The sequence below is a fragment of the Drosophila pseudoobscura genome, chromosome 3 (assembly GCF_009870125.1).
Source record: "Drosophila pseudoobscura strain MV-25-SWS-2005 chromosome 3, UCI_Dpse_MV25, whole genome shotgun sequence".
Taxonomy (NCBI): domain Eukaryota; kingdom Metazoa; phylum Arthropoda; class Insecta; order Diptera; family Drosophilidae; genus Drosophila; species Drosophila pseudoobscura.
This window is the reverse complement of record NC_046680.1, coordinates 10386602-10399849: the sequence shown is the minus strand read 5'-3', so window position 1 is coordinate 10399849 and position 13248 is coordinate 10386602. Positions and strand designations below refer to the sequence as shown.

At 43.4% G+C, this 13248-nt stretch overlaps 4 protein-coding genes across 7 annotated transcripts; 2 read left to right on the top strand and 2 right to left on the bottom strand.

Annotated features, from left to right (window-relative positions):
* Positions 1-222: 222 nt before the first annotated feature.
* LOC4804156 (nitric oxide-associated protein 1) lies at positions 223-2335 on the bottom strand. Of its 2 annotated transcripts, none has more exons than XM_001360725.3 (2): positions 2203-2335; positions 223-2137 (listed from the first exon to the last, which is right to left on the bottom strand). In XM_001360725.3, exon 2 carries the CDS (start codon positions 2108-2110, stop codon positions 239-241), a length of 1872 nt encoding a protein of 623 aa, XP_001360762.2. In that variant the 5' UTR covers positions 2111-2137; positions 2203-2335; the 3' UTR covers positions 223-238. The 2 variants fall into 2 exon arrangements, with proteins under 2 accessions (XP_001360762.2, XP_033234813.1); XM_033378922.1 differs by having other exon boundaries at positions 223-2057; positions 2203-2333.
* Positions 2336-2616: 281 nt separating this feature from the next.
* On the top strand, positions 2617-5958 carry lolal (lola like). 3 transcript variants are annotated; one of them, XM_015184160.2, is made up of 4 exons: positions 2617-2739; positions 4630-4907; positions 5162-5248; positions 5316-5958. In XM_015184160.2, the coding sequence occupies exons 2-4, from the start codon at positions 4806-4808 to the stop codon at positions 5508-5510; spliced, it is 384 nt and encodes a 127-aa protein (XP_015039646.1). In that variant the 5' UTR covers positions 2617-2739; positions 4630-4805; the 3' UTR covers positions 5511-5958. The 3 variants fall into 3 exon arrangements, with proteins under 3 accessions (XP_015039646.1, XP_015039647.1, XP_001360761.3); XM_015184161.2 differs by lacking the exon at positions 2617-2739 and adding an exon at positions 2746-2768; XM_001360724.4 differs by lacking the exon at positions 2617-2739 and adding an exon at positions 2851-2947.
* A 175-nt stretch (positions 5959-6133) lies between these two features.
* Positions 6134-9207, bottom strand: adp (WD and tetratricopeptide repeats 1). The gene is made up of 4 exons (XM_015184159.2): positions 9117-9207; positions 8937-9039; positions 8083-8854; positions 6134-8023 (listed from the first exon to the last, which is right to left on the bottom strand). Exons 2-4 carry the CDS (start codon positions 8973-8975, stop codon positions 6885-6887), a joined length of 1950 nt encoding a protein of 649 aa, XP_015039645.2. The 5' UTR covers positions 8976-9039; positions 9117-9207; the 3' UTR covers positions 6134-6884.
* Positions 9208-9732: 525 nt separating this feature from the next.
* LOC4804153 (ankyrin repeat domain-containing protein 13C) lies at positions 9733-13143 on the top strand. The gene has a single exon (XM_001360722.4). It carries the CDS (start codon positions 9847-9849, stop codon positions 11470-11472), a length of 1626 nt encoding a protein of 541 aa, XP_001360759.4. The 5' UTR covers positions 9733-9846; the 3' UTR covers positions 11473-13143.
* The last annotated feature ends 105 nt before the right edge of the window (positions 13144-13248 follow it).

Sequence of the window (13248 nt, the reverse complement as noted above, 5' to 3'; positions counted from 1 at the left end):
ATAGAGAGCAAATCCCAAAAAAAAGAGAGCAAGTCCCACCAAACTTGAGCGCCAAATAGAAATTGTTTGAAAGTGAATGAGCAACAAGGATTTAAATGCAATTCATTGGAAGAAGTGCCAACTCTTAAAAAAATGGCGTGCAGAGCCAGAGCTGCACAGAAGGATTCAGATGCTAGCGGCATTGTGCCATTTCGATTTGAATCCACCAAAAAAATAAAGGCATTTCTGGTCTTTGGTTTTATTTTTTAAAAACAAATGGAATTGTGGTATTGTAAGCTAACGAGTTTCGAATATGTTTGCCCACCAACCGATCGGCAAGTGGTATAACAGCCGGTGTACGTACATATATTCCCGCTGCATGTGGCGTCCATACCCGAAGACTGCACTCGGAGTTATCAGGCAAGAGTAGGCCCAGCCATCCTGCGGAGCTTAGTGTAATATCACAATTCAGCCTTCCCTCATGCCTGCCGCTTTTGCTAACAACAATATCTTTATCTTTGCAATGAAGGCCTGGCCAGCGTTTCAATCGTGCCTCTAAATCCCCACTAGCTGAGGGAATGCCAAGGAAGGGAGTTCCCAGATATCGCTTATATACTGTTTCTGCTTGCAGGGTGTCTGCTATCATCACGGGAAGGTTTTGAGAGGCGAACACAAACACCTTAAGCCAATCATAGTGCTTCTCAGAGCCGGAGAGATCCAAGATATCCATGCGGGCCAAGCCTGCTAGCAGTAAAGTCATCTTGGGTAGCAGGCGAAAAGCTCGGGGACGAATCATTGTCGTTGGCTGCAGCTGTGCGAGCTCCTCAGCGGTTAGGAGAGCTGTCAGTTGATCGGGCTGCATCACTCCTGGTGTATCGTAGACCCATCGAGCCTCCCGATACTCTGCACGACGTTCGTTCAAGCTAGTTATGGGCTGCGTGCCGGCTGCCATCGAGAAGGAGTCATTGACCACCTCACGGCGATCGAAGCTACGTCCCACTTGAGAGACTGGCTGAGCCGCGGCAACAGCTCCGGTTTTTTGGGCTTGTTCCCGCCGCAGTTTATCCAAGGAGGCCCTTTCGACGCGTTCTGAGAATAAGCGCTTAAAGCGCTGATAGACTCGGCTGTCAGATGGTCTGAAGATGGGGAATCTCAACAGTTCAAGGGTTGTTCCTGGCCAGGGGCAGGTCGTGGCCTTGCGCACAAGCTCACTGGCCTCTGGGCGGCAGTAGTCCGAGTTGAGCAAGATATTAAACAGTGTACTTTTGCCCACATTCGTGCATCCCAGGAGATACACATCTCCCTTGTACGACCAGGTCTTGTGCAACTGCGTGATCAGTTCCTCAATGCCATAGCCTGTCTTGGCCGATATCAGACTGACATTTTTTATGTTGAGCCCGTCTCCGCCACCGTGCTGGATGAACGAACGCTGCAGACAATGCTTCACGTGATTCAGGTAGCTGTTGGAGTCGCGCGGCAGGAGATCAACCTTATTGCCGACTAGGAAGACAGGGCGCTTTGTGCCCAGAACGTGCTGCATGCCGGGCCAAATGGAGCTGGGAAAGTCCAGAAGGTCCACCATTACGATTGCCAGGGCAAAGTGGTCCTGTATGCGCGAAATCGTATCCACATAGGACGAAGGTGGCACATCAACATCCAAGGCGATGTTGTAGTGATTCAGGAAATGGCATCTTTGGCAAATGATAGTTTTCAGCTCCTGTTGCGACCGGCCGTTGAATATCTCGCTGGGTATGTAGCCGGGCATGGAGATATTTGAACAGTGCAAGTGTGCTCCGCATCCGCTGCATGGAACGGTTGAAGCTGGTATTGAGGCGTCTGGGGTGCCGTGTTTGGTATCTGTGCTCTTGCCTCCCTCGTAGAATTCGTAGTCGTCCATCCAATCGTGCGGAAATTGTGAATTAACTGAAGCCGGAGGGGTAGATGACTTCCATTTGGTCTCCAAGACGGAACTGTAGTAAACGTGCTCGTGATTCTTGTAACGTTCCCTGGCCGTTAGCCACGCTTTTTGGCGTGAGCTCTGTGTGACATCGGAAGCCGAATTCTGCAGTCGCGTCCATCTTAAAGATACATTATTATTAATAATCTTTAATAATCGCGAGCTCTTCAACATTTTGGTTTTGGAATTTCCATCTACACCCTGTCTAATGTTTCTTGCTATAGAATTATTCAGTATTGGGAAGCAAACATTCTCAACACACTTACGTTTCATTCCGTGCACTCTTACGTTTTATGCTTGGCCTTCTTTATTTAACCCTTAGTTTAGACACATTTCAATATAAGGGAGTATCTAAAATTAGACTGAATTGTAACAAATTTATTCATTTGTCGGCTTAAACTATATGTTTAATCCAGAATGGCCTAACCAGCTAGGAACAGTAAGCCGAATATCAAAATCGCGGAATATGATTTGTGATCATGGGCAGAGAACGATTAGCCCATTGTGTACCATGCTATTTAAATATTCCTACCTATATGATGAAACTTTATGAGCTTTTGGCATAGTTCGGGTGAAATATATAGTAGTCGTATTTGTAAGCAAAGAGAAAAGTTGTATCTGCAAGACGAATTTACAAACAATATTTTTTCCGCGGTTTAACTCCAGTTGTTTACCTGTTTTAATTGATGGGGTTAAGTGGGTTATATTTGTATTTCTGATGGTCATACTGTAAATCCGCGGTCACACTGAGCGGAAAGAAAGCGGAAAGAGAAAAAAAAGAAAAAGAAAAAAGAAAGCAGAAGGTGAGTTGTGTGCGGGGCTAAAAAAGCGTGTATGTATTAAAATTGAAACAAAAAGATATAGAAAAACGCATGGCTACAACGCAATTAAAGTGTGTTTGCAATCAATAATATTCATTGGCGCATTGGTAAAAGTACAGAGTGCACGCCAAATACAAAGCAGCAGCACAAAAAAAGTGATTAGGAAAGTGTGTGGAAAAAAGACATAAGTGTACGTGAGTGAGGGCTGCATGTGTGAGTAGAAGTGACTGTATGCGTACTGCTGCTGCTGCGTGTATATGAAACAAAGTAACGCGAAGCTCGACCTAATTTTAAACATATTACAATAATATTTGTAGTACACGTACAAAAAATAAAAATAAAGGAATATGTGCAATGATTGCATCGCCCAATACACCAAAAAAGAACCTTGAATATGCTTGTTGTTCTTATGACATGCCACGAAGAGTTGCCGCCGCCGCCGCCATTGTCTAGCCAAGACTCACACATTTCTCCGTGTTAGTTCTTTTCCACACTTTTGATGCATACGGGGTTGAGTAATAATTCAACAACAACAAGAACACCAGCTTCGTCGGCGGCGGCAGCAGCTCAAATTTTGTGAGTGTTGCAACTTTCGTCCGAACTCGTTTCGAACTGTTGTTGTCGCTAACTAACTTACTCAGAGAGAAAGACTCGTTCCTTTCGTATTCTGTTGTTGTCTGAGGCGATAAACCAAAACTGGTATTTACCTTATATATCATACACTCTGCTCTGAGAGCCATTTCTTAATGGAGAAAAATCAATAATTCAAAATTAGACAAATTTCAACATATACTCCTATTGCCTCTTACGGCGCAACAGACCAACTAGAAGAAGAAGCTAAAGATAACCCCAAAACACAAGTGCAAGCGAGATAGTTGCTCACACATACACACATAAATGCAGTTGAAATTTCCAGCAAATGTCTGCTCTTCGTCGGCGAGGTTTTTGTATCGCTCTTGTTGTTGTAATGTAATTGCGAAATCATAACGGCAGTTGAAAGTTGAGAGCGCTTAGCTAAGTGTGTGTGTGTGTATATGTGAAAAAGAGAGAGATTGCTGTTGTAAATTTTAAGCTCTGCTGAAGTTTGTACGCTCTACTCTTTGCCTTGGCTCTCGACACCCTTACGACCGCCTACACATATCAGCCGGCTGGAGCGTCGCAAGTGTAGGGCATATACATATGTGTGTCTTGTCAAGCTGGTCCCGCAAGAAAATAAACACATGTTGTCTGCACAGTGGGATGGGTTCACATCAAACGATTCAATGTGTAGGAAAAGTATTTTGGTATTTGTAGTGGAAATGCGAATGAGTTTCCTAGTTTTCGGCGCCATTTTGAAGAGATGGTTTTAGGTGAACGTCTAAATACATACATTGCACTCACATTGCGTTACTGTGCGAGCGTGAGTGTGTCTTAAATTCAAATAAGCAAGCAAATTACTGAAAATGCAGAAGTTGCCTTGAAAAGTGAAAGGCATTCAACTCGCCGTCCCGCCGCTGTCTTTGATATTTTCGCTTAACCTTTACTTGCTGCTGTTTTTTCTTGTTCCCGCTGCTGGCCAGCAACTCTGCCTGCCATTTGACATTTTCGAACACATGCAACATATTGCGAATTGCTATTTCCATAAGCCGTTGCACATGCGCTCGAATCTTTTATTTTGGTGCTGCATAGAATGTTTTTGTAGTCGTATTCATCGTCGTCAGCTCTGCTGCCGCTCTGAGCGACTCGACTCTTTCGCAATTCCGCAGACTTGCTCTATTCGCAATCTCCCGCGCCATTCGCTTTTTGTTTTACGAATTTCGCCGTTTGTTGTGAGCACTTCTATTTTTGGAATTTTTACCTCTTCTGCATTAATACTTTTTTTTTCTCTTTTAGAATAGCATTGCGATACACTTAGAAACCAGAGGATATTTTGTTCCAGTCCTAAACACTTGACCAATTAACAACCATCTGACGGAGAACATTTCGGCCTCTCCTCCAAATTAAAGCTCCTGCGTACATTGGAGCTGTGATCGCGCGACCCGCAAACTCCCACCAACTTAAGCTTCTTCATGATGTCGTCGGATCAACAGTTCTTTCTTAAATGGAACGATTTTCAGACGAATATGGTGACCTCGTTCCGTCACTTGCGTGATGAGAAGAGTTTCACAGATGTAAGTACCGACACAGGCAATGGGAAACCCCTTTCCAAATTCATTTAATTGTCTATGAGGTCCCAAGAGTCTTAGCCCCAGCTCTGTCCGAGGGTCAGTTACCAGCTCACCTTGTCTGCCTACCTCTACCTGGCCATCAAACTCTTCTTCTTTTCTCTTACCTGTCTCTTTGTGTTAATTGATTTTGTCATTTTGGTGATTTCGTGTTTATTTAGCAAATGACTTATTGAGTTTTCTTTTGGTTTTCCCCACAGGTAACACTCGCTTGCGAGGGCCAGACTTGCAAAGCACACAAAATGGTGCTTTCCGCTTGCAGTCCCTACTTTAAGGCGCTTTTAGAGGTACGTTTTCGTATGATCCCCCTTTGCGAATGACTAAAAACTGATGAAATTAACTTTTTATCAACAGGAGAACCCTTCAAAGCACCCGATTATTATACTTAAAGATGTCTCGTACATACACCTACAGGCTATACTGGAGTTCATGTACGCCGGAGAGGTGAATGTGTCCCAAGAGCAGCTGCCAGCATTTCTTAAGACAGCCGATCGCCTCAAAGTAAAAGGCCTGGCAGAGACACCCAGTTCAATAAAGCGGGAGGGTTGATGGTATTAAACAATTAAAAAACAAACAAAATAACAAAAAGAAAACTAAGAAACCTATATATATATATGCAAGAAAACAAAATTCCAACAAAAGAAGAAAGAAAAAACTTACGAAAACGACATTTGGTATACAAAAATCATTTAACTTTATAAAATAAACAGCAAAAGAAACCCACACAAAACTGACAGATACAAACGCTTAGTCTGTAAAGTAATATCGGTAGTAACCAAAAGAATATGGTTCCACCTGCCCAAGCCCACTTATTCATACCGGATCTACCTATCCATTTGCAAACCTCTATCGATCGGCTCATTTGAACTGTGTGTTTGTTTCATTTCTGCATAAAATAGTTTGTAAAATATTATATTAAAAACCAGAAAACAAAGCAACAACCCCCACTCTGTATAAAAGGAAAGATATGGACAGGACAACCCCTAACAAAACAAAAACGCACTTTTGTAAAGTAATTAAACAGAAGAATTCATTCATGAAAACTACATAAAGATAATTATAAATATAGTGAGAAATGTGCAAGTAGAACGATAGAATGCCGCAAAGGGAGCGAATATTACAACACATTCGGTTAGTTTTTAAGCCACTAACTACAGCCCAAACCCCTCAACAGCCCCTATACACAAAACTCAATCACACGCACACACACACACAGACCCAACAACTTCAACACCATAAAAAACATCCTTCATCTATAGTTAATGAATAAAAACAAAAAAATGCAAAATTGTACTTTAATTTTTTGTTGTGGCGACCTTTACAATATGATTACGATGTATTCTCAAAACTTTTGAAAAACACAAGACACCCACATATATATTTTAACTAAAAACCGAAGGCAAAACAAGGAAGATTCAACTAAGTTTAAACAGAAAAGGAAAGGAACGATGCGGAGAAAGAACTATACTTGAATATTATTACATAAAGTAAAATATTTATATGTACGAGTATGTATATGTATACATGTGAGCATAGATTTAAATAACTACGGTAAATAAACAGAATAATTCCAAAAAAAAATACGAATACTTGTGCTTACCCTCGATACTTTATCCCAGTCAATTCGTGGACGCGGTTGTGGAAGAATATAAAACACAAGACATTTGAGAAAAATTTCTTTGTTTTTATTTGATTTGATTTTTCATAACATAATTGTCATTTTTCATTAGGGCCGTCGTGTACTCTACTCTGTATATCATATATATCATATTTCGTTTACACATTAACAAAAATATGTTCCCTTATAATAAATTACACTATTATTTGATATATTGCTGGATCATATTCGCAGGCCAATGCATTAGAATTACAATGCATTGATTGCGGGATTTGATCTAGTTTCACATTACGCTACAGTTCTTCTCAGTTATTGAAACAATACGCATTACGTGTATTCAGTTCAAATGGATCGGTTCGCATCTTTTGCTGATTATCTTCAACCGTGCGCGTAACATCCCGAATGAGATTAGGCCGCTCAGCGGAGCTAGGTGCACACGGTGACCAGATCTTGACGTCGTGATCAATGCCGCTGGTGGCCAACATGCAGATAGTGGGATGCGGCTGCACGCAGTTCACAATGGCACTGTCGGCACGATAGGCGGCTCGAATTTTTCCCGTTTCCCCCTCCCAAATATAGAAATTTCCATCATCAGAGCCGGCGGCAATGAATTCGCCATGGATGCCCAGATAAGTGGCCTCCTTAATGTCCGTAGTGATATTGCAATGACCCACATAGCGATGTTTGTAATCCTTGGCAGCGCATCGTAGATTGTATTCCTCGTCGGTCAGGCGTAGATACCGCGAGCCATCGTTCACTAGTACTGGTTCTGGACTTGGGGCATCAGTGTTCTCGGATTGTCGTCGATTTTCCTTGATGTCCTTGTGCAGCATGAGGACACCATGGTTGTTGGCGAAACTGGGGAATCGCTGAATGAGCGCTTGAAGGCATTTATCCGCATCATGGGGACGACGAAGCTCCAGCAGGGCCCGCGCCAGCCGAAAATGAGCCTTGACATAGGTGGGATCTAGGCGAAGAGCCTCATGACAATCCCGTAGAGCTGCATAAATGTCACCAAACCATCCACGCCGCATCAGTGCCGTAGCCCTGTTCAGATACAGAACTTCTCCCCGTGGATACTTGGCCAATGCAGTTGAATAGGCCTCAATAGCAGCCACTAGTTTTCCATTTTCCAGATGTTCATTGCCCTGTTTCTTATGCAATTCAATGCTGGAAGGTAAGGAGCGGCTTTTGTGAGGTGTCTTGAACTCTTCCTCTTCGTGTGTGGCGTGGGCAGAGTAGGCAGGCAGTTCGTAGAAAACAGGAGGCTCGGCGTTGTTTAGATCATAGCGATAGATGTGTTCACAGCCCATGTTGACGAGCAATTCCGTGCCATTTGCATTGAAAGTGAGATATGTTATGGCCCTCGACTCGTGGACAATGTTCCTGGTGGTGTCCTTTACAATCTGTCCAGGCGCATAGTACGAAACGCACCCAACGGATTCTGGAAAGACAAGTATTGACTAAAAGTACAGAAGGGAAAAAATTCACCTCAATAGATACCATTAGCACCACTAGTGGGCAACTTGCGACGATCATAGATGCGGGCAAAGGGATCGTTGGTTCCCACAGCCAAATACTCCGTTCGTCTAGGATTTATGGCCAAGCATTTTGCCTCTGTGGTCGCCTCAACCTGATTGCTCAAGCTAAGCAGCCGCACGCCAGTGCCTTCTTCGGGACGGCAGCGATGTGGCTCCCGCATGTCCAGTTGTAGGATGCAACCATCCTCGCCCGCAGACCAAAATATGTGCGGTGAATCCTGTGCTGTAGCCAGTCGCTTCGCTCTCATCGTATGACAGTTACAGGAGAACAGCGTCTCATTGGCGTGATTGATGTCATAGACGTAAATGAATTTATCTGCCGCACACGTAGCCAAAATGCTGTTGTTGTGCCTGGGTAGAAACTTCACCGAAAACATGTTCCCCAGATGCTTGGTATTTATCACATGAACGCGCTGCTTGCGGAAAGGGTTCCAGATCATAACTCTGAAATCATCTGAGCCCGAGGCCAGCAACAGACCGTCACTGCTCCACTCCAAGCAATTGACGCAGCCATCATGACCAGCCAGAACCGCCTCCTGTTCCAGACGATCTATGTAGGCTGGGGAGGCCTGGAGCCGCCGACGCACCACCTCATCCAAGGACGAATCGTATCCGTATTGTTGGCGCTGCCACTGCAAGGAACTGGCATTCAAAGGCACCTTCTCGTCGCTCTGGTGGCGCTGATAGCGCGAGCTAGAGTATTTGATGCGATACAGTTCATCGCTCGACATTATCTGGATGTAGATGGGATTGCGACACTTGTATTTGTTTGTTTTCAAATTGTTTTCTTTTTAATACTATTTGCATTTCACTGACCCCTGCTTCTCCCTTTGCCCCGTCGGACACTGTTGACATCTGTTCGCGGCGCTGCCAGATGGTGAAGGACTTTTGTAACGTCTAATCTAACGCAAAGGTGAGCCTACTTTGAAAAGGATTGAAAGCGGCTATATATAAATTCACAATTTTTCTTCGACCGTAAAATGGAATAAATATTACGTTTGTGGCGAGTGTAATTTATAAGTTTTTTCATATCGACTACTCGTATTCCACTACACTTCAAGTTAAGGCAGTGAAAACAAATAAAAACCTTATAGCATTACACTTTGCTACCTAACTGAAAAAGCAGTGAGAGCTAGATAAATAATGCGCCAATATTTGTTATCTTAAGCACCAATAAATGCAGAACATTTTTTAAAGCTATCTCAAAGAAATGTTGAATTAAATGCATGAGTCCAAAACATGTCAAGCAGGGAAGTTAGCAAATCAAAGCAGCTTGAGAAAAATAATTTTAACGTTAAATAAAGGAAATAGGGTATACCAGTGCCATACTCCATAAAGATGTTGTTGATATGTTGCAAATGTGTAGTTAACGTGTAGTTACCATGTCAAGCAAAAGCAGACAACGATTAACCCATTGTAGCCTAGTGGGTATTAAGCTACACTCTATGAAAATGATGCAACTTGAAGAGCATTAACGCAGTTCAGGTGAAAGATGTTGTAGTAATTTTTATTTTAGTATCAAAGAGAATGAATTGATCTACAGTAAGAATTTACATACGGTGTTATTTTCCGCAGCTTAGATAAAGTTCACCTGTTTAAATTGAGGGGGGTTACGTAGGTTATATTTGTATTTTTGATGGTCATACTGTAAACCCGCGGTCACACTGCAGCTCTGCATAAACTAAAATTGATTAGTTTCGAAAAAAGGGGGGTCAGAAAGTGAAATATGTCCAAAGAAAAAGAGGACGAGTGCGAAAAAAAGGAAATGGGGGACGCAGATGTGAGATCTTCAAACAGCGATGAGTCAGATGAGTATCAATCAGCCGGTGAGGGGGACGATTCTGATTCAATTCCTTCGGAGCCCCTGCCCCAACCCAACACACACCTGTGCGAAGACACCACACCTGACACACCTACAGCAACAGCAACAGCAACAACAACGGCAACAACGGAGCCCCTAGATGAGTACACAATGTATCCCATGCATCAAAGCGTATTTGAAGATGACATCAAGACATTGCAGCGCCGACTCCTCCTGCGCACTGCTCAGGATGAGATTGGCAGCAAAGACAAGCACGGTAATACGCCACTGCATTTAGCCGTTATGCTGGGCAGGAAGCATGCCGTGCGCCTGCTCCTGGCCAACAATGCCCCCGTCAGGATCAAAAACAACGAGGGCTGGTCTCCTCTGGCCGAGGCCATTAGCTACGGCGACCGCCAGACAATCACTCAATTGCTGCGCATGCTAAAGCTACAGTCCAGGGATCATATGGAGAAGCGCCGGGAGAAACTGGTGAAGGCGCTCAGTCAGATGCAGGACTTCTACATGGAGTTCAAGTGGGATTTCCAGTCCTGGCTACCGTTGGTGTCCCGCATCCTGCCCTCCGACATTTGCAGGCTATACAAGTCCGGGGCCTCCATTCGATTGGACACCACCCTGGTTGATTTCAATGACATGAAGTGGGAGAGAGGCGACATTTCGTTTCTCTTTCGGGGAGAAGCTCCTCCAAGGGAGGCCCTGGTCCTGCTTGACAACGAACAGGCGTGTTATCAACGTTTGCGCCACGAGGAGGCCGACATGGAGGACGAAGTCGATGGGCTCATGTCAACGGACATAATGGCCACCCAAATGTCCACCAAGACGATCAATTTTGCTCGGGCACAAAGCGGCTGGATTTTCCGCGCGAACCGGAAGGAACTCATTGGCGGTCAGTATCAATGTGAGCTCTATACCATACAGGGCCTGATCATAAAGCAGCGCAAGCGACGCGAGCATCTCTCACACGAGGATCTGCAAAAGAATCGCGCCATTATCGAGTCAATGAGGAGCTCAGTAGTACAGCCTGACGGCCGTCGCTCCAGCCTGAACAGTCAGAGCACGGATACGACCACTGACAGCAATAACGCAGCAGCACCGAACGGCATTACCCTGCCAGAGCTGCCACGCCGCAGCTCATTGCAAGCTCCCCCAGCCAGCAGTGTGACCTGGGATCAGTACTTAGAGGCTGCAGTGGGGCGGTGCCCGCGTCTGGGACGTCCACTTGTCAACAAGCAGTCCAGCAAGACCCTGCGGGCCACAGTCGCCATGAGCACGGACTTCCCACTCAGCGTGGAAATGCTTTTGGACGTCCTCGAGGTGGTGGCTCCACTGAAGCACATCAACAAGCTGCGAAATTTCGTGACGCTCAAGTTGCCCACTGGATTCCCGGTCAAGATTGAGATTCCTGTTCTGCACACTGTGACGGCCAAGGTAACTTTCCAGAAGTTCGAGTTCACCAACAGCATCCCCGATAAACTGTTTGAGATTCCGTCAAACTACTGGGAGGATGTGCGTCGTTTTCAGGATTTATGACCAAGCGACGCCGACGCTGAAGCCCGGCCCCAAACATTTTCGACGGCCACCCAGCATGGATCCCCAACTGAACTCTACGTGGACCTGAACACTTAGAGCAATGCGAGCACACGTGTCTGCGCATAGCTACAGATAAAATGTTCACCGAACGTTTGCGTATCCCTTCCTATCCCTATCCTGACTACTCCTTCGCTTTGGTCGTGACGTTTATTTCGCCGACGAAACCCCAAATTGCTCTCAAGTTGTTTCGCATTTGTATGTTTTCGTAGTTTTAAGAGAAATTTTTCACAAAATTTAAATTTTTATTATTGGCAGGCTGTAAATATCCCAAAGCAAACTCTGGTTTTGCTCAAAATTCATCCGTTACGTTGAAATTAAGGATATTTTCCATTTGGGTCTCTTTCTAAATTAAATGATTAAGTGATGCCCTGAAAATTTTAACTTTTCGCCTACGATTTGTTATGTACTCCTATGTATATTTTTCCCCCATATTCGGTCTGTTTTAGAAAGAAATCTGTGTATTATGTATTATTTAGTATCCAAGTATTCATCGTAAGATACATCTGTACTGCACTTGGAACATTCTGCATAGAATCGCAACTGTTTCATAGCTTAAAGATTGCTTTAGTTGGAATGAATCATTTTCGGGAGTGGCACATAACGTTTCATGGTAAAAGCCCTGCCAGAGGTCTCACAAAACAGCTGCTCTTTTGTTGAAACCCCTTTCTTATCATACACTAATCGCAGCATAGTATAAATAAGTAATCTATCATGTTTTTAAAGAACGGGACAGAAAACTCATTCAAAGTCTATTAGGCAATGAACGCGATTACCAACACAACTTGCTCAGCGCTTAGTGATGATTGGTGATATTATTGCATAAATTCATCCATCAGAGCGTAAAAATGTAGCGTCTTAATACTTAATGGATGACTTTTGGCTTAAATTGAATGACCAGATGTCGATGAAAAGCAGATTGTTCCCACATCCATTGCATTTTTTTTATTTATATTTTCATTCTGTTTCATGTTTAGTTAAATTTTAATTGCATATTTTTAAGGTTCTTGAAGGGGAGCGTATTGCATGTATCTGTATCCTGCAATCCACACCCCATCCAAAAAGAGTCTTCATCGGAAGGGAGCGCATAGTAAAATTAGTTTTGTTTTTGTTAATTATGATAAAAGATGTACAAGAGAAACGTCCGTCAACACTTTCCTAAACAATATTAATAATCGCCCAGAGTATTTAAAAGTGCGCAAAAGTAAAACGGCTTCACAAATCAAATAAAACTAAATATACACATACAAAACAAATGTATGCTATTGATGGCATGCATGCATATAGTTCCATTTTAGCCAATTATTTTAAACTGTGAAAATAGTGATTTTACTTGGTATTTCTTATTTGTGACTCAGCAAGGGCAGTGATAATCGATTCGGTTTGCTTTGCCGTTTGTTAGAGAAACAGGCCGCGAAAAATGGTTTATTTGTGTAAAACTGCCATTGTTTCTCTTTTGGGTACAATATAGTATTTGTTTGTTTGGTTTTTTTTTACACTTTTTCACCAGGATTAAACAATCAAACGAGAAGCGTTAAGTAATACATTTGATACACTATAATCCCAGAAACACACAACATCCAAAGCAAAAGAAATCTGTTAAGCCAACGGATACAAGAAAAATTATATGTCTATTTTATTAGTGGAGGAAAGATAAAGATATATCTCTCTATTGTATAAAATAGTTTTGGGTCGTCGTCGTAGCCCGAAAACGTATTT